The sequence below is a fragment of the Numenius arquata genome, chromosome 10 (genome assembly GCF_964106895.1).
Source record: "Numenius arquata chromosome 10, bNumArq3.hap1.1, whole genome shotgun sequence".
Classification (NCBI taxonomy): Eukaryota; Metazoa; Chordata; class Aves; order Charadriiformes; family Scolopacidae; genus Numenius; species Numenius arquata.
This window is the reverse complement of record NC_133585.1, coordinates 16,037,935-16,058,530: the sequence shown is the minus strand read 5'-3', so window position 1 is coordinate 16,058,530 and position 20,596 is coordinate 16,037,935. Positions and strand designations below refer to the sequence as shown.

The window sequence follows — 20,596 nt, the reverse complement described above, 5'->3', positions numbered from 1 at the left end:
AAGCAAACATAAAGCAAACTGAAAACCTCCAGCAGAGGAAGGCGAAGCCATACACCACCTGGAATGTTTTGTGCGGTCTCTAAAAATACAAAACCTGCAGTATTGCCATCCCCTCATGCATGGCTGGCTTGAGCCTGAGCCCGGGGCGTGCTGCTGCGGCACACCGGAGTAAGGCTTTGCCATAGTCGTAGCTCGGACTGCGATTTTAGGAAGGGTATGTGTGCGTTTTTCCGTCGATTTTCATGATTATCTGTAGTTCCTAGCGATTATCTGCAAAATAGGGCACACACTGTTGCCAGTAATACATGTATCCTGTGGCAGGGAGCCAAGACAGTAATTGAAGGTCAGGGATTGTTTGCCGAGTGCAGTTCAGTGTGCTGCCTGATTCCATAGGGGACTGGCAGTGCCAAAGAACAAAGGCAGCTCTGTTCCTGCAAGCTTATAGTATGGCTTGTTTGACAGAGTTCAGGCCTGATTGTGAGACGAAGCAAACAGTAGTTGGAAGCGGTGCTAAAATAATGTGACTATTAAATAAGCTGCTCAAAAGTGTAGTATTTTGCAAATGTCATAACTGAGCTTGGATAGCAGTATTTTTCATAGGCTTTGGGAGTCTTAAGACAGTAATTTTTCAAATTGTTATTTAAAAATCAGTGTTAGTACCTTTACGTGGCAAATCTGTGTTTTTTTAAGAATACACACATGCGTATTACGGTAAATTTCATAAGCTTGTAATGATGTAAATGTTGTTTTATGTTGCCCTAACATACTTAACATTTGCAATTGCACCAATAGCAACTTCCTTATTTTTTTAGTACTCTCAAAAGATGTTTTCCCATTTACTGGATTTTTACTGAGGTCGTCTTTAAGTGAAACCCTTGGAAGTAGAGTTGCTGGGTTAATAGTCCACGCGTAGCTGGTGCCACTTGAGAATTTTTAGCAAAATCCCTCTGTGGTAATGAATAGGTGGTGCTGCACTGGGTATTAATATTCTTTGTTACTAAGTTGCCATCTATTAATAAAGCTTTGTCCAAACGGGCAAACTTTCCTGTCCTCCAGACGGTCTTGTGATTTGTATTTTAACAGTGTCTGTCTTGGATGTTACTAAGGATTGCCTGCTTTGACAGTTGCGGTACGTACTGCACAGCTATCACAGCACCATCAGTTTAATGGTCGCATGAAGTCTGTTGCGTTGGGTAATAGGCATAATCGAGTTGTTTGCCCTTCCTGAAATCACCATTAGCGTCAGGACTCGTAGTTGAGGGAAATGGGGAAAACAAAAGCCCAAAACCTTAGGGAGAGGTATGCATTTTGTGGAAGTAGTAGTACATCTTTGGGATGTTCAGTACTTCTTGAAGGGAATCTAAAATGTGGTTTAAAAGATAAATTGAAGATTATGGAAGTACAGAATTAGATTTGGGAAAAATTCTTGACTGCTTGGCAAAGCCTGAGTTCAAGATATTTTCTTGTGTCAGCCATTACTGATGGGTCCGGTTTTATTTTTTTAGAGGTGGTGAGGCTTCTGAACAACTGATCTGTGAGGGACTGCCCCGCTCACTGGACAAGCTGCCCTGTTGCTGATTGGTGGCAGAGAGTGGGCACCATTCTGCGCCAAAGGGGTAAAGGCAGCGCAAACTGCGGCCCCGAACATGGAATAAAGGGGTGTGTTGGTCTCTGCTACTGCATCACCTCTCTCAGTACCAGTGAAAGCGGCTGAGGTGTTATTCTCCCCTACCCCAGGGGGAGGTAGGGTGCGGAGAAGAAGGAACGGGAAGGAAATCATGTCAAAATGGTGTCATTAACGATGTTTGGTTTAATTTTTTTTTTTCTCTCTGGCGATGAGGAAGTGCAGCCCTAGTGTGGCCTGGCTGGGGCAGGGGGTGCGTGTTGGGGGAGTGGAGGGGGTTAGCGAGCCCCGTGCTCTGCTGGTGGTAGAAGAAGGCCCTTCTCTGGCCAGCCCTGAGGGCGAGCTGGTCTGGTTGAGGGGCTGTGCACAGGGGTGCCGGAGACGAGAGGAGCAACTGTCTGGCCTGGGTGGTCAGGAATAGATGGAGGCTGCTCAGGGCACTGCAGTGTTGCTGCCATATAAGGCTGCTCAGCCGCCTCTGGCTCGCCAGGCTGGAAGACCACTTAAAAGGGAAAATCAATACAATAAACCGCCTCTGCTAGTGTCCCTCCAAAGCAAAATCCGGTTTTGCAGCTAGGTGGTTTGAGCGTAGGCTGGGTAGCACACAAAAACCGTCTACAGGTAGCTCGGTTCCTGCCCTGCTTGTCACCAACTGCTGTGGAAGAAACCCAGTTGCTGGAGAAAAGTCCGTGGTGGCTAGAGAGCCTTCCAGTTCAACTTTAATTTTTAGCTGTACTTAAATATTTTATTATTTCAGAGCTCAGTATTTTATGGCATTCCAGGACACCTTCAAGCTTACATCATTTGGAATAATTCAAGATGAGAACAGAGAGGTAGTCATGCATTGATTTCCCATTATTCTCATACTTTCTTGGCAAACTACACGCTTTATATTTTTTCCATGAAGTAAAAAATGTACAGCTGTTTATGTTTAAAGGGTTCGGAGGAAATAAATGCCTCTATCCCAACCTCCCTTGTGATTTTTTTTTTTCCCTTTTTTTTTCTCCTATCCATGCTTGTGTATGTGAGCTAAACTCAAGGAATGCATGGGAGGCGTGATTGCTAAATTTCTCAGTGGAAACCATTTTCTCATTAGTGCACCATGCACTTTTTTCCCCCTGGACTGTTCGGGTGAATCGATGTTTTTATGTAACTATGCTTACTAGTTGGTTAGTGCCATTAACTTCTGTTCAACAATTGGGAAAAGCGTTTTATGGTGGACTTTTTTTCTTTTTGTTATCAAGAACAAAATAGGTTGTATGCTGAAAATTAAAAAAAATTGTGCTTGAGAAGGTTTAGCATCGGTTTATGGGCTGTAAGTACTTGCGGATCCGGGTGAAGTATGCTCTTTGGGGTGGCCAGCGCCTGCCAGGCTTCTCGCTGTCCCCGCCGGGGCCCCGGCGAGCGGAGCGGCCAAGGGCTGCCGGCTCGTCCCCTGCCCTGCGGGGGGTCGCTCCTCTCGCTCGACCCGGGGAAAGGACGGGAGGGATGGACTTAGGCCACAGACCAGGTTTCGGGTCTTGCAGGGTGCCGAGCTCCGGCGTGGGCCGGGCTGGCAGGCGGGAGGCTCCCGGGCCGCCGCCACACGTGGCCCGCCGCTCCGCCCCCGCGAGACGTGGCCGCCTCCCCGCCCCTTCCCGCCGCCGCGCTCCCCTCGCTCGGCTCCCGGCGGCGCGGATCGGCGCTTCCCGGCTCCTCCCCGCCCCGGCAGAGCGCCGGCACCGCGCACCCTTATGTAAGCGGCGGCGGCAGCGCGCCATGACCCAGCAGCGGGGACGCGCCGGGGCCTCCGCGGCGGGCCCAGCTGCGCGCTAACCCGCGCCGGCCCCACAAAGGGCGGGCGGCGAGCTCTCCTTCTCCTCCTCCTCCTCCTCCTCTTTGCCGCCTCCTCCCCCAGCTCCGCCGTCCCCGCCCCCGGCGCGGCCACCCGGCCCGGCCCGACCCGGAAGCGGCGCGGCGAGAACCATTTTCCTTGTGAGTTCAAAGGCGGAGGCGGGCGCGGAGGTCCCGCGGGCCGGGCCGGGCCGGGCCGCGGGGCGCAGAGCGAGGTGCGTACCGACGGGCGGGGGAGGAGGGGGTGGTGGGCTGGGGTCCGGGGTGGGGGGGGGACACGAGAATCTGTCGCCGTGACTCGACGGGGGGGCGCCTCCGCGGCTGGCTCCGCGGGTCACCCCCCCGCGGACATTTTAACTTTGTGAGGGGCGCCCGCATTTCTTTGTTTGCCCTCCAGGGCTGCGGGGGCGGAGCGGGGGTGCCGTCCGTCCGTTCCCCCCCTCCCCCCCCGCCATCCTCCTCTCGTCTCCGCGGTGTGCGGAGCGGCGCACGTGACGCGCGGGCTTCCGCGGGCGCGGCGCGGCACGCGGCCGGTGGCGGCTTTGTGCGCGGCCGAGACGGGCCGGGGACACCGTGAGTACCGGGGACACCTTCCTGCCCCGCGGGAGCCTCGGAAAATCGGGGAAAAAACCTAGTTTAAGAATTTTTGGTGTTGGTTGTTGTTTTTTGTGGTGGGTTTTTTTGAGTTTTTTTTTTGTTTGTTTTGGGGGGGTGTGTGTGTGTGTGTGTGTGTGTGTTAGCGAGGTTAAATTTGTGCCGTTACCGCTGACTGTTGAGGCGTTAGCGGCGGGCAGCCCCGCCGTTACAAAACAGCTGCGGTCACGGTCGCTGCCATGCGGCACCCCCGCCGCCTCCACGGGGGGGGGGGGGGGGACACGACCGGGGGCGGCGGCTCCGCACCCGCCTCCCGCCGGTTCCTGCCTCCGGCTTGGGGGTCCGCCAGCCCTGCCGGGGAAGGGCCCGCCCGTCGTAACGCCTGGGCCGGGAAGAGGCTTTTCCGTGGGGAAGGCAGGCAGAGTACTGCGGCTGCAAAGGAGAGAACTCGATGCGCGATTTTTATGTCGGATCTGCCTTATTTGTCTTCCGCTCTTTTCCACCCGGTAATTCTGCCTTTGAGTACAAACCATGGCAACAAACAGGCGTTGGAAGAGAGCTGCAGCTATTCTGAAGTTTAATGATTAAGTGTCATAATGAAGAGGTGCCAATGTTTGCGCTATTGCAGACTAAACAGCGAGGCTAAAGAACAATACGTGGAAAAGTTTGCTGAATAGCACGTATAAATCAAGTTTACGCGGCCTTTTCATTTTTTTGTGGCTTTAAGAGGAAAACCTAAAACGCTGTAGGTTTTAGTTTAGGAATCGCTTTCTTGAATAAATTTTTAGCCTGTTCTCTTCACAGTATAAATTCCTTTGTAGAGTTTTTTTTTTTTTTTAAAAAAAAAAGGGCAAAGCAGTGTATGTGCATAGGCAAATGTGTCCCCTCTTCCGCCCCCCCCCCCCCCCCCCCCAAAAAAAAAAAAAGCTGAGCAGGCTCCGAAGCGGTCAGTACGTGCGGGATGAGCCGGGCTGTAACCCGAGCGTGTGCCGCAGCCGGCCCTGTGCTGGCTGTCACCCTCACCGCCGGGCAGCACCGCGCTGCGGAGGCTCCCGGAGCCTCGGCCGGTGCCAGGGAACTGCCTGCTGGCACGGCGGGGGCGGCTCACCACGTCTCCAACTGCTTTAATTGCATTAGGCAGAGATAAAAACGCACTATGTGCTTGCTAAGTACGGCTTCCTCGGGAAAGCGGGGCCTTGTGGTTGCCATGGGTTTTTTTTTTTTTTTGGTGGTGGTTTTTTTTTTTTTTTGAGACAATAAATAAATAGATGAGTCGTGTTACTGGGCGTTAGAAAAAGCAGTCCGTGAGTAATCTGCTGGATTCACAAGTATTTGGTGAGTGCCATGGAATAGTTTTGAGATTGTTTGCTGTGAAGTGAGGTACTTAATATTTTCTAAAAATTTGTTCTAAAAATTTCTGGAAGGTCCGAAACCAAATTTTCTTCTCAGTCTCCGTGCCAGATGCCTCCTGTAGGCAGGTTGCTTCTTGCATGAGCTGGGGTAAAATCATGCGGAGATGGGGGGCGGACACAGAGTAAGAAATATATTTTATTCGGTATCAGGGATCTTGGTAGCAAAGCAACCAAAGTGTGTGTGTGTTCGTAGAGCTTATTTTGGGCAAGCAGGGAAATTTGGACGAATAAAAGTGGGATTTTTTTCAAGCAGCTGCTTAAAAAGTCATATGTCACTTAAAATTGAGTGCTTGAGTCCTTTGCTTAATTGTGGTCTTCAGGGAGTTGTGTTAATGTAGGTGGTAAAAGGAAGCTTTATGCAAGTTTGAAAGGGAGATTTTTCTTTGAAGAGGTTCAGTTTTTCCTGGTTTCAGCCAGTATGCCTGATTCTCCCTAGATTTGTCCTCCACTTTGGGAATGGAAAGAGGGAGCGTCTTCCTCTGGAAGTCTGCAAGGAGCTTGTTGGACCTTCTCGCATCTATTTTCATGTCATTACATGCCTCGCATGCTTGTCTCTAGTAGCTGACTCTTGCCTGCTGTGCTCTTACTCTGTTTTTCTTTGTGCATATGCGATGCGTGGTGTGAAGTTTGGTCATGTCTTCTGTCCTAGGATTTTTCAAATCCCTAACCTCTCCCGTTTTGGATATCTCCTTGGTGGCCTGCCTATCTCCTGGAGCTGGTGGAGTCTGGACTTTGCTTTCCTAAGAAGGCCTTCTCTTTTCTCTTTTTTTTTAAAGGGTGGAGTTTTGTTGTTTTTTGATAGTGGGAATGTTTTCCAATAGTGTCTGTAAAATCTCAAGTTGTATTCAGCCGAGCAGCCATCTGCGTATGAAGAGGTGTGTAACATGGCGTAGTTTTGCTTTATTTATTTACATATTTTTCCTCTGTGCTTGTGGGATAGCCTGCATCCTCCACATGTGTATTTTGGGGGCGTTGGCCTGTCTAGAGGCTTAGATCTATGAAAGCAAATGAGAAGGCATTACATTTCTCAGAATAATCGCACTCACAGATCTATATTTGGAACTAGTTCTTTTAATACCAGCAGTAAGATAAAACGGTGGCTGACACGTACCTTAATCTGTAGTGTTGTCTGAATCCTGAATGATAACTGCAAGCCGCATTCCACACGGTTTCGTTTTGGCTAATGATGTGGTACGTCCTGTTGTTTGTAGTCGGAAACGTGTTTCTTGACCTGAATAATAGCACAGAAAGTTAGAAAGGAGCCAGTGTGGAAAAAGTAGAACAGTGTATGTGAATATGCGGGGGCGAATTAAGAACTGAAAGATGACAACATTGACTTTTCTAAAGAAGAGTTTGCTTGTGAGTTTATATACTCAACACTTTGCAATTTCATGATGTGAACTCCACCCTCTCTTGACTCGAACCATTAGCAATACAAGATCCATTACAGAAAAGTGATGCAAGAGCAAAGGGCCTTTCTTAACTATTAGAGGTTAAATAATTATTTACTATTCAGACTCTGTAGTTAGCATATTATCATATTCTCCTGCCCCTGCAGTCCTTTCATCTAGTTACCCTGTTGTTGAGATGGCTGACTGGCTGATAGGGTTGGTTTTTTTTTTTTCCTTGCTGGCATGAGAAAGGGTAACAGCTGAAGTGAAACCTTAAATAAAATGGAAACAAGAATGCAATGCATTAAATCTGAGAATTTGTAGAGTTGGATGTATTTATTAGAAAGTATTGTGTATCTGCAATGAAGTCATTCTCTCATCTGTTTAGCAAGTGCCAAAGCTGAAGCTCCTGAGAGGCTTGAGTTATATTTAGCCTAATCGCAAGGCAACACCTTTGTAAAGTAGGTAATGAAGTCTGATAAAACCTTGAGTGCGTCTCTTAGGCGCTGCCTGCAGACTGGCTGAGGGCAGGTCACTGACTCTGCCACTGCCCTGCTGAGGTGGCTTTTGTCAAGTTATGGGATTGCTTTGTGCCTCAGTTTCCCCATCTGTAAACCATCTGTAAATAGGCGACCGTGATCCTGCCCTTCCCCTGTAAGTACTTGGGGTCTGTTGCTGCGGGGTGTTGCATGGGAGCTAGTGATGTCCTGTTGCGATAGCGGCCTCTTGCAGATGTTACTGTAGCATTTGCACGATGCTTCATGTGGTTTGACCTGCCCTTGTTTTCCTCTTTGTCTTTTCCTCCCACATTTTAAATTTAGAATCGGTCTCAAAAGGCCTTTTTCTTTTCCTGTTTTCCTTCATTACTATTTTTTTTTAATGTCCTTTAGAATAACTTTCCTCTATTTTTTTTTTGCCCCTCCATATTTTTTCCCCTTATATCCTGCGTGTTCTTTCTGCTGGTCTTTTCTTTTGTTCACCCGTGCCTTCCTCTTGCTGTTCCCGTCTGTCTTCAGACTCCGGCATTTTCTCTCCTCTCCATCCGCTGGGATTTCCTTTTCACCTGACTCATCCCTTCTCGGTACATCCCCACTCAGTCACGCTGTCCTTGCGCTTCTGTTCCAGGAAACCCAGCCAGCAGGGAAGGGGACCCGCTGAAGTCATGGCTCCCTCCCCGCTCGCCTACTGCGTCTCGCCACGTCTGGACGAGGCAGGGTGCTTCTGGCAAAGACTGTATGGAGGCATCCAGAGCCCGTTATTCCCTGCTCCCCTTTTGCAGTGGGGCCAGGAGGTCTTGCCGCTTCCTCCCACGTGCTGGGGAAGCGGCGAGGGGCCATCAGCCATCGGCCGATGGCTGATGGCCCCTCGCCGCTTCCCCAGCACGTGGGAGGAAGCAGGAAACCTGGCCCTGCTGCAAAATCCCCGGGACCAGGCACTGTCGTCTCCGAAGCCGTTGCGCCGGAGCAGCCGGTTGCTGCAGGGAGGAGCGCGGCTGCGGGGGCGGCAGGCAGCAGTCAGAACAGATGCAGAGACGGGCAGGGAAATGAGATGGTTGACTCGAGGCAAGGTGAACGATTTCAGAACAGGAAGGGAGGGAGCGTTTTCACGTCTGCAGTCGGTTTCCACTTCAGCGTCCTTAGTGTAATTACCACTGCGCTAGCTAGTCCTGCAGGCAGAAAGAGAGGAGCTGCGTGCTAAGCTGTATGTTTAAGATATAATCGTGCTCCTGTACTTTGAGCTTCTGTGGTAAACACTCTTGCTCAAGCACAATGAGGGAAAGGAAGAATGTATGGTGTAGTTCCCTTTTCTAGCTGGTTTTCCATCAACGGCACAAAGGAAAAACAACAAAACACAAAATCCTCCTTTTCTTCTGTAATTTGTTATTCTGTTTTAACTTGTTTTGATGGAAGAATTACGTCAGTGTTTATACAGTCCTGGGGGTTTGATGTGCTGAGCTTTTTTTAATTGGTTAATTTTCTTTTCTTTTTCTTTTTTTCCAATAGACATTCAAGCCCTTGGTTGGAAAAAGTGTATACAATTCAATTACTGCAGTAGAATTCCTTGTGGACAAACAGCTGGATTTTATAACTGAAGATAGTGCCTTTCAGCCCTATCAGGTAAGAAATCTGGTTAGTGTATAAATGCTGTCCATTTTGCTGAGTTAAAATCCATGTGTTTTATTATTTTTAAGTGCATTTTACAGTCAAGTTCTGTGTTACAGGAACAATTTCCTATTGATTATTGGCAGAGATTGTTGCTTGTTTTGTGAAAGATTGTTGGATACTGTATCTAATTCTAGTGAATCTGAGCATGTCAAGGAGTACCATGCAGCTAATGTTATTGAACCACCTTTAAGTAAAATACCTGACCTCTTTAAAGGTTAATCAGTACCATTAATTGTAGAGCAAATAAAAGACAGTATGCGTCCTTCTGAAGCTGGGCTTTCGTTTTTAGGTCTTTGCACTGCTACAGTGATATTTGACTTGCTGTTTTTTGAGAATGAATAGCAGAAATTGTTAATTTTTTTAAACAGAGAAAATACTTTCTCTTGCTGTTGTTTTGAAGCCTGCTAAAATTTCCAATATCTTGATTTTAATGCATTCTTCCTTAATTAGAAACACGTTAATGTATTAATGTGTGTGTATTTAAAGAACAAGAAAAACAATGATTCTCCCTCCCCTCCTCAAAGGTCTAAAAATCTCTTCTGTGACAAACAGAAAAACATTTGATACTTCAAGTGCTGAACTGATTGCAATTAGAATAGCCATAAGTTCTCTCTTACGGCTGGGGTGGTACATTGCGGTGATACAGAAATAGTACTTTGAGACTTGGAATAACAGATGGCCCTGAATAAATGCTATGTAATTTTGTCCTGACACCCTTTCTTCCCCTCCTCCTTCACCAAGGCTTTTTTTTTCCCAATACCAAATATAGAGCTAGAAAAAGAGAAGTGACTGAGAGAATCCTGGGGAAAGGAGAGGGAGGTTCAGTTTGTGGAAGGGCTGGTGCTTTCATGTGTCTGTGGTGGGAAAGCCAAACGAGTTCAACGCTTCTCATCAGGATGAGGTTACATGTTATGATTCAAGCTGCTGGAACAGCTTGGCTCTGCGGCAAAGGACAGTTCCCACTATCAGACCCCACGCTGGTGCCTTCAGCCTTCTAAACCACCATAACCATGATTTTCAAAAACAGGAGCAGGGGGGAGCCTGTGATGTTAGTGAGCTGAGCTGGATTAACCCAGGGTGCAGCGAGTGCTGTGGCTTCCTCGGGAGGGGGTCAGGGTGACGCAACACAGAGCGGGATATCCTCCTTTGGCAGCAGCGACCTCTTAAATCAGCTGAGCCATGAAGTGTAAATTCACCCTCAGAGTACAGACGCAGTCTTCCAGATTCATCTTACAAAAGCAAATGCTTGTGCTAGCATCTGTCCTTTGCCTGAGATCTATCAAGATCATGTCTCTGATAACGTTCATTCCAGTAACAGTAATCAGTCTCCGTTTGGCAATGGATCATTTCTTACAAGATGAGCTGAGCAAAACAAATTGAATACATGAGAAGGACTGCCTTTTGTAAAACAATCCCATTGCCAGGCCTGGCTGGCAATAACATACCAACACTATATGCGTTTTAGGTCCTTCACTTTGAGGAGTATGTACTGATACAATATTAGACATAGAAGCACCTTCATTTGGAAAGGTGCATAAAAATTGGAGGTGTCGGTTTTGAAAATGTGTCATACGGACAGCTAGATTTAAAATATCTTAGTAGATAATACTATAATTAACAGCATTAGCCACCTCAGTTTTAAGAGGCATTGACCAAAACCTGGTACAAATAGTAGCTTGTGAAAAATAGTTCCAGATACAAGTTTGGTCTCCCTAACTCCTGGCCTCTGTTTTTGACTGTAGAGGGCAACTCTTGTGTGAGAGGTCAGGTTGTTTCCCCAGCTCATGGAGAAAAAAGCTACCTATTAAAGCCTGAGATGGAGGCTACTGATCTGTATCAATCATTAGTTTGGTGACAACAGATACCTAAATTGTCTGCTTATTTTATTTAACATTATGAGAAGGCTGTTGACAGAGATTCCTTTTAAGTACTATGACATCCAGAATTTGCATTTTATCTGGATATTGCTCAGATCATGAATGAAGATACGTGAACTAACATTGAGCTTTCATCATATAAAGATTTCTTTATTTGAACAATTAGAAGAAGTTTTAGAAATTGCTTTCATAGGCATGTCTCTTTGCAGGGCTAGCAATGTGTCGTTGCCAAGTTTTACAAGTTAATTGTAGAGATAAGAACTTCAGTGAGTGATAATGTCTTTAAGAGAACAGGAACTATTTTTTAAGTTCTGCTAACTGAATTAAGTACCAGCGGTGTTAGACAGAAATATTAACTTGTTCATTATGAGACTATTTTCTCCTGAAAGATACCTGACGTGGGAGGATAGGCTGTGTTCGTTTGTTTTGCTTGGTTTTTTTGTTAACGCTGAAAATCACATTTCTAGCCTTCAGTCACTTAATGTAGGGTAGTTTTTACTTATACCTTTTTTTCTGGAAGGCCTTCCTTTTCTTTGCCATGAAAACAGGTCCTTTATAAATCCTTGGTAAACTTCCTCTGAAAATATGCTTTTCTAAAAAGAGTAAAAAAAAGCCTTTTTGCTCCCTTGTTTGATCTGGAATACCGTTAACCTGCTTTTGAGCAGAAAACAGAACTGAGGAACCATTCTTTGCAGAGATGAGTTAATTTTGAGTCTTTCTAAATGTGTTTAGTTTTGATTTAAGCTCTCATGGCTGTACATTTTCAATATGAAGTCCTTAGAGACCATGATGATCTAAACACTTTTTTTATTGCCTTTTGCTGTTAGTGCCTAAAATTCCAGTACCTTTCTGCCAAAACTAACAAAGTTTGAATCTGTGTGGGAAGAGTCCATTTCGCTTCAGATACAATTCTTAACTACTGAGTAAGTTTTCCCATCCTTGCGTACGCAGCAGCAGAGGAGAGCATTTAGTATGAATTCTGCTCAGATGAGTTGTGATCAAAAAACAAAGTGCTGTTTAACATAACTATTGGGACTAAAGGGCTTAATGAATAAGGTGGTGCTGTCCAGTTTAAAGGTGACAACTGCTCAAGGCAAAGAAAACAGCACACTTGGCATCCTTTTAGTCCTGGCAGGAAAAATGAAGTTTGAGTAGGCAAAGAACTAAATTACTGTCGTTACCAGAAGTGCTTCTTCCAGAACAAGAGTAAAGAGACTTTGGCAGGACTCCTTGGAGAATCGTGAACCACGGATTCCCATGCCATGTCTGTTCTTCACATAAATAAACATGTTTCAATTGTTAAGAGAATCAACAACCTTCATAAGAGCTAGTTGAATATCGTTGTTAAAAGTAGGCTATGCAGCTGCACTATACTAGCCTTTTTTCATTCATATCTTAACAAGGTTTTCTATAGCAAGTATTACACTTGTCAGTGAATTTGTTCTTTACAGCTAGATGTATTATGTGATTTTGGTTTTCCCTTACGTGGGTACTGCTTTGAATCCTGCCCTTCTCCATAAAAATTCCTCAGATTCTGTATGTGTGGTGCCTTAAACACCAACCTACAACTTGTTTCCGGTGGCTTTTATCTCTGTTGCTTCATAGAGGATACGAATGGTATTATTGTCTACGTGAAACTTGTGTGTGACTGAGGATGACTCATTCATTAATCTGGGATGGTCAGACCATTTAGTCATGTAGTTCTTTTTATGGCAGTGACAAGGGGATCTTGAGGAGAAAGCAGATTCGAACATTTGCTGTGTGGTACTTTGCTTAGCAATGACATGAAAATTATGTTCCTTTGCAGGAAATGATAGACGTAAAATTTACAACATGCATTTTCTATGTCAAACTAGTATCTGTAAGAAACATAGGCTTGAGGTGTGAGGTGTAAGTCAGGTCCTTAATATTTTTCTTCTTTGCATTCACAGTATATGATGTATATTTTAAGTAAAAATTGACAAATGTGGGAGGTTTTAAAGTGGCTCTGCTATAGAATGAAAGTGAACACACTTTCAAATATGCTTCTTATTGAAATATCTCAAACAAAACTACATTAAGCCTACACAGTTACAAGTGTGACCTAAATCAAATAATGATAACTGAGATGATGTTCTGTAATAACGTTACGTGCACTATTCTGTGACAGCTATGTCTCTATTTGTTCTGGTACCCGTAGTAAGTTAAGCAGCAGCAAAGCTGATCATGCCTTAATTTGTTTAAGCATTGTGGTTGATTTGAAAGACTATAGATGGGGATGTGAAGCAGTAAAGCTCAGCATATGGTATGCGTGACCTCATCAGTGTGGTGTTTTTGTCTGGGTGGTGTTTGGCAGTACCCGTCACGGGCACTATAGGGCTGAAGTGTGTGATTCTGCTGTTACTAGCCAAAGCAGCTGGAGTCAACTGCTTTATGCTTTGGACAAGCAAATAAAGAATAACAAAAAGTGGTTTATGTATTGTTTTTCCGTAATAAAATACACTTATGGAAAGACCCAGAAAGACTCTGCTTTGCTCAAGCTGTCAGTGCGTTTCAGCTGGGTGTCTGGGTTGGGCAAAGCAGGGTGTGTGATAGATTATATATTTCCAAATACACACACGTTTTGTGATAGTATATTTCCAAAGGACTTGTGAGCACACACAGCACTGGAACAAATGTGCACAGCTGAGCCAGGACAAAGAATTAAAATTAAGTTCCTTCACAATCATTAAACTTCCTGCAAAGAGGGTATTTCACCATTCAGTGAAGTGGAAGGATGTGCACACAGTCTTGAAAAATCCTCTTGCACATTCAGTTAAAAAAAAAAATAAAAATAGTCCTGTTAAGACTGAACGAAGAACACACTTCAGTTCTTCTCTACAGTAGAATCTCTCTTGGATCCACACTACTTATTCTCCTTCCGAACAACTTTTTCTTTCCCTTTTTTTTTTTTAAAAAAAAAAAAAGAGAAGCCTTATTGCCTTAGTGTTTCAAAATGGTAAGGTCTGCCTCTGTGCTGAAGGTTGCAGATGTAAAGATAGGGCACTGAGAAATGCCTTGTTGGAGGTATTATGTGCACAGTGATAGGTGTGTGTACTTTGCTCTTTTTCTAAATGTGCATTGCACATGTGAGAGCTGACAGGTCAAATGTCTAACACACCTTCAAGGTTGTTGAAGTAATAATAATGAAAACATTTCTCACTAATCGTGGAAGAGGTACTTTGGATTCATTTAATACTGCTCTAATCTTACTTAATCTACTACAAATTCAAATTCTGTATGCCATGAAGTAAGGTTTGAGAAAAGGGCATTATGCAACTCTGATAACTCTCCTTTTCTGTTTATTCTGGGCAGGCGTTGGGTATTTCAGGCCTGGATGCTTTTGGGTTTCATGATCTGTTTGCTCATAAGAGCAAGCCAGTCATGTAACATGGCTTGTGTAGTAATGACATGTACACATACAAAATTCTTTAAACATATTGAAACAGGAATAAAATAGTATTTTTCTGTCTACGTTTTAAGCACCCCATAATCATACTGTGCACTCATCTTTTAGACTTCTCTTACTTTAAACTTCAAGCTTTAAAATAGCTACTGCAGCTGAAAATTGCTTTTCCCATAAACTTGTACCTCCACTGACCAGGCAGGAGCTTTTGGGTTGGACCCACCCTTTGAGGTTGACAGAAGCAGCTCGGGAACTCCGGGTGCTGGCCAGCTGGCGGCCGTGGCCATCATGTGCTCACCTCTGCTTTCATTTCCTCCATGGGTGACAGAGGTGCACACAACTTTCTGCATCTTCAACTCTTCTCAGCATCATCTTTAAGAGCAGTCTCTGTTCTTTCCCACGTCTCTGGTGTCTGGACCACCCATAAGTAGTCCAGCTGGCTGCTCTGGCAGCGTCGTAAAGAACGATGCTCTAAACAGCTTTTTACCGACACATCTATGTTTGGGTGTACGGTTCCAGCGTGAGGGGAAGCAGAAGGCTGCGTCCAGCTAGAAGTGGGTCAGATGACTCATATCAGTCCTTGCTCCCTGTTACACGTGTGGGACAGAAGAGTTTCATCGGAGTGCTCGCAAGGAGAGAGGAACGAGGGAGGAGGGATTGGCACCCTCCACTTCTAGAGTCAGAGGGAGATGTGCATCATCTCGTCTAAGCCTGTATTTGTGCCTACCTTTGAAAAAGAGCTGCTTCCCTGAGGACTTAATCTGTCTTTATTCTCAAAATGGGTGGAATAAAATGGTTTTACCTTGATTTCTTAAGAAATAAGGGGTTTAGTCACTTTCTTGTCTCTCTCGGCTAGGTTTGACGCAGGAGTGGAGTTCTTCCAGATCTGACAAGCCTTAGGGAAATGGGTAGCACAGAGGGGAGGCCATCAGTCAGCAGGTGGGTGGCATAGCTGCCACAAATAGCGTGGCTCCTCCAGGTAGTAGGGAGTTCAGGTGGAACTACTGAAGGCTGTGGGAAGGTACATGAGGAGGAAGGGGGAAGAGTTGTGATGTCCCTGGGATAAGCTGAGGTTGCTACAGCAGAGGTAGGTCGCAAATCCATGGGAAAACTAGTTTTCTTTCACTGTCATAGAGAAACTTGTTTTACTCTTCCTACAATTTTTCAAAAATGACGTTCGGTTACATGGCTTGACTTCATTAATCCTACTCCAGGAGATAGCATTAAAATAAATAATTTGAAAGTTGGGAATTCAAAACAGAACAGATGGAACAAAACCTTTTTCTTCCTTGAAGGTGAAGATCAAAGCCTTTCACTGAAGTATCTTAGTTGCTTCTCAAAAGCAATCTTGGAATTACTGAATTTACAAATCCATCCAGTGTTTGGAACTTCCTGTGTAATCACAAATGATTACTCTTTCCATCAGTAAATGCCCATGGAACATACTGCTTAGTAGTAAGAGAAGCACACCTTACTCTCAGTTCCCTGTCCTTAAAATTTCCAGTCTTCACATTTGATTTATTAAAAATGAAAGTTTAAAGTATTTTTCTTACCTGATGTTCTTGACCCAACACTATTTTCATAATCCAGACACAAAGTTGGCTCCTAGAGAAGTCTGTTTCACCCTATAACCAGATGGTGCGTTGCCAGTATGTTCTTGTGTCCCCAAATAGTTGCTGTATGTTGGAAATAGGAATCCTTACTTCTTTGGGGAACTCTGGAGCGTGAATGAAGGTAAAAATACCACAGCCATTGCATGAGAGTGCTTACCCAGGGAAGGAAAAGAGTAGCCCTTCCTGCGTTTCAGGTAGGGGGAAACTGCATTTCATTGAGATGTGTTCTTACCAGAATTAAGTGTTGGCTTGATGTGATAAGCACAATAGCTCATTTAATTGAAGTGCTTATGGTTTGTTTGCTCTCGTTCCTTCCTCTGATACAACATGACTTTGTTCAGGGCTGCTACTCTGTAACTTTTTCTACAAAATGTGTTTTTGAAATTACACCTAATAGAAGTACTAATGCATAGTCTAGGGTTAGTGCTTCAGAAGTATTGCTCTGCAGCCTTCAGCAAGCTGCAGTTAGTAGAGGTTGAGTGCTGTAGCAGTTCCAGGTGTGTATATGGAATTCCTTTTCCAGGCCAGACATCTGGGGAGAAACTCAAGTAATTTCATACAAACTTGATGTTTTTAAAGTTAAAACCAAGTATTAATCTTACTATTTTCGTAGACATTGGAATAACTTTACTAATAAAACAAAAAGTGCTGTATTTGTTTTGATGTAGAGGGCTGGTATACAGCACATTTCTTGATCAAAGTTCATTTATTTTTAACAGTATGCTACATAATGAAATATAGTTCTGAAGTTTGGGGTTTTTTTTATACCATTGTTTGTAAATACTGATCCCCCCCCTTCAGTCTAGCAAACATTTCCTGTCTTTTGAATGGCATTAAAATTAACTATTCCTGGTTTTTCCCCTGCATCCCCCTCTTCTTGTGTCTGTCTGCCAGCATTATTGGGAGTAGTATTTTAGTATGCTTTTGCTGAGCAAGGGGGTTTGAAGCACAGTAACTTCTGTGCATCTCACAGGCTGTGTTTTATGATTTTAGTAGTGAATTTTAATCACACCGTTTAGAAATTTTATTTCAACCATAGAGGCTGGGGTTTTACCCAGTGTGAAGGTTTTCTTTCATTTTGCTATCTTTGTACTGCTCCATGCCACTTCGGTATACAGCAGATAAAATCAGGTTAAAGCAGATTTCAGGATGTGTAAGACATGGTGTTTGACAGGCTTCCCTCCCCTGCCCCCGAAGTGATGTAGTTCAGTCTTGAATTATGTTTTTAATAGGAATTTTTTAGTTCTGTGTACTAGTAGATTTATGGGTGGAAAAATATTGCGAAATAGACGAGCATTGTATCAATTTTAAGCACTGAATGACTTTCCGAAGTTTACCCCAAGGAGCTTATTGCAGCAACAACTGAAACATCCCTGTTTTCTGATTAGCAATTTAATCTTTTCCTCTTTGTGAGACCTATTATTCTTCTGTTCTATAAAAGGCACAGCTACTGCTTTCTCGAGAGAGTTGCAGAGAGCTGTAGTGTTAATCCAAATATGATATACATCCCAGCTGGTCAGACCTCTGTTATTTATAGGGAAAATTCCTAAAATGGCTCCAGCAGGTCAGAATGGAGCTCTTCGCAGGAAAAAAAAGCACACGATGATGTCTGCATTGCTTCTGATACTGTCTCGGAGCAGAGACAGCATTTCCATGTTTGCAGAGTGATGGGCTTGCTGTTGAATGCCCAGCCAGACGGTCGGAGAGTCTGTGGACCAGAGTTTTTTCTTCTGAATGAAATTCTGCAAGAAAATGTACTAATTGTTTTCCCAACGCAGATGCATTGCTTCCTTGCAGTGCTGTCTTAAATCCTATTAGGAATTTATTTTGAAAAGTTCTGTGCAAATGCAGTGATACTTACTAAAAACATGAGAGAAATGTGTTCTGAACTACTTTCGTATTACCGGCATGTTGGCAACACTGTTCTGAAGCACCTACTACTCTAAGAAACATGTTTTCAAACAAAGCCCGCAAAGTCACTCGAGAAAAAACATTAATAGTAATTAAGTGGACCAAACTCTACTGAAGCTGGCTTTCAAGAACGTTTTGAAGAGATCTGATGTATTCTTTCCTCTTGACAATAAAAAAGCAACTAAGATATTTTTACTGTTGGGAAGGATTTGTGTTTTGCCCATAATCCTCATGAGTTACTGGGGGAAAGGAGCTGGAAAGCTGTATGTTCCCAGAGCTCCTGGAGAGTTCAGATTTGTTAAAATAGGATTGAGGACATCTGCAGAAGAGACTAGGTAGCTCTCTGGCTGCCGGTAACCTAAGTTGGTGGTAGTTCCAATTACAGAGCAGAGAGTCATTCACAAGAGTGAGACACTTGGATGCATGTTTCTAGGAGGTGGTGTTGACTGTAGGAGCTGTCATCAGTCTGCCACGTATCAGATAGTGTTTTACAGGTTTTTTTTCTGCTGATTTGAATTGAGAGACCTTTGCTCTTTAATCCAGTAAACTTTTAGTTGTCAGTATTCTTGTCAAATAATACTGTGTTGCTGAGTAATGCAACTGATACAAGATTTGGTGTAGGTAACTACCATGAGATAAGAGATTTGGTGGAGGTAAGTACCATGAGATACGAGGTGAACTATCTGGTCTTTCATTATCTGTGGTGGCGGTGTGCAACTTTCCAACTCCTCCAGTTCAAGCTGCCGCAAGTAACTTCTGCTGCCCCTGATACAAGGAAGATGTGTCTCCTTTAAAATGCCCAGACTGAGCAAGAGCTGATCTCTTGGCTTGATTTCTGGGGGCGTTAGACTGCCTTGCTAGCAGCCTACTAGTCCAGACAACTGATGATGATAAACATTATGTACTTTTTTTTTCTCCCTTAAAACACTTCCATCCGTACAGCTTGTCCTTCAGCTGGTATAATGTGGGGAGTTGTTAGATACCTTCTGAAAGCTGTTCACAGGGTGTCTGGGTCTCAGTTTAAATTTTAATATCAACATACAAAAGATTTTTCTCTAATCTACTCACTTAGCTGCTCTCCTTGTTAGCATCAACTTCACTCTGCTAATTGCTTGCTTCAGGGAAACGTCTGCACTTTGAGGTTTCTTTTCCCATAGTGGCATTGAGTTGCTTGGTAAGCGACTCAAAGGCTTGTTCCAGTATCGCCACATGACTTGGGAGTTACTGGCTGAGTGGGGTAGGACCAGTACTCCCTCCCTGTTCCTCTTAGGAGTAGATAAAACAAAATGTAAAATTAGGACAAAGTTGCATAATGCTGAGATGGTGGTGATAAATGTATGGAGGCTGCAGCAAGGAAGGGGAAGGAAGTGTGATTCAGTGGAAAAAAAAGAAAAGCAAATGTATAGCTGTGTCATCAAAATGAGGGAGAAGATGGACATGGAGCAGTGCTATTCACTTGACCTTTGATTTGTTTGTATGTGGAGAAGAACATAAGTAGTGCAACTGGCCACCACAGCGCTCTAAGTGGAAGCTGACAGCCCACCAGGTTTGCGGGTAGGAGCCACTTGTTTGGGGAAGTCTTTGGATCAGATGCTAAAAGATACATCTGTCACTCGAGGAAATTTTTCCTTTCTGTCCCACTCGGTCACACCAAGTAGTTTTCCTGTTTTCTTCCTAATCTGTAAATCAGATCAGGACCCAGATTGGAATTATAGTGACAGCACTTTGTCCCAGCGGCTCAGAGAGGGTGATATAACCCATGAGCATAAAGGTCATCTATTTTTTTTTTTTTTTTTAATCTCTATTTTCAAACATGAAACTATTGTAGAAGTCACTAGAGCAGTTTTTAGGTTGTGACAATATGTGCCCAGCCCAGGTTCTGTTTTGCTTATCCATCGGTGGAAGCTTGCTTCCCCGCTGCGTGCTCATGCCATGTGCTGCTCTAGTTTCCCTTCTGCCTTTCCATACTGGATTCTCATCTTCAGATACAGGAATAACGAGCTGACTTGTAAAAAGCAAGTTCTCCAGCATGCCCGTTTCACCTGAGACATTGGTAGTCTTACAGGAAGGCGAATATCTCTGTTTATTTTTGCACTTGTGAGTTAAAATCAGGGAAAATACTAGACTACGAGTCAGATTTTTTTCCTGTATATTTATATTCCTAACTTTAATGTATTTTCCGTAGCATAATCTTCTTTAAAATAGTATAATTTTTCTGGTATTCTTAGGGGTGTGAGTTATTCTTCCAGAACTGAACTAATTGGTGTAATGATGCTTCTTCAAGCCTGAAATGATGACCTGAGAAGCGTACGCAGCCCTGCTCCCCTAATTCTCAAACCTGGTAATTAGAATTTTTAAATCCACATCAACTCTTTAATTATTGAACAGGTGAAATGAGGAAGGAAGTAGGAGTGTGTGGGGAGTAGTATTAGGCATAGGGAAGAGTGGGGAGCAAAAGAAAAAATGTTGATAGCTTTTCCTGAGAGATGTTATTAAGTTTACTGACAGTTGGAAAACTATTAAATTTTTAGTCTTCATCTTTTTTTTTTTTTTTTTTCCCTGTAGCTTTAACTTTCTACTTACAGAAACGTAATCGTTGCTGTTAGGCACCGACAATAACCCCTAATCTTAAATGTTTGTGGTCCAAAATACCTATAAACGTTTGTTCTCTACAACAACACATCCAGAGCCCCTTGTTGGGAAGGGCTTAGTTATCCCTGTTGCCTGGCCGTAGGGAGAGCGTCCTGTCCCG

The 20,596-nt window shown here is 44.1% G+C and overlaps 1 protein-coding gene across 3 annotated transcripts in view; it reads left to right on the top strand.

The window, feature by feature from the left end:
- The window catches only part of JMJD1C (jumonji domain containing 1C), a 166,657-nt gene that overhangs the window by 99,119 nt on the left and 46,942 nt on the right, over window positions 1–20,596 (top strand). For 2 of the 3 annotated variants that reach the window (XM_074154804.1, XM_074154803.1), the window contains exon 3: window positions 8,858–8,971. The exons of the other annotated variant lie outside the window; for it this stretch is intronic. In XM_074154804.1, the coding sequence (XP_074010905.1) occupies window positions 8,858–8,971 (114 nt within the window). The remainder of the gene's footprint in view (window positions 1–8,857; window positions 8,972–20,596) is intronic. 3 annotated transcript variants of the gene reach the window in all.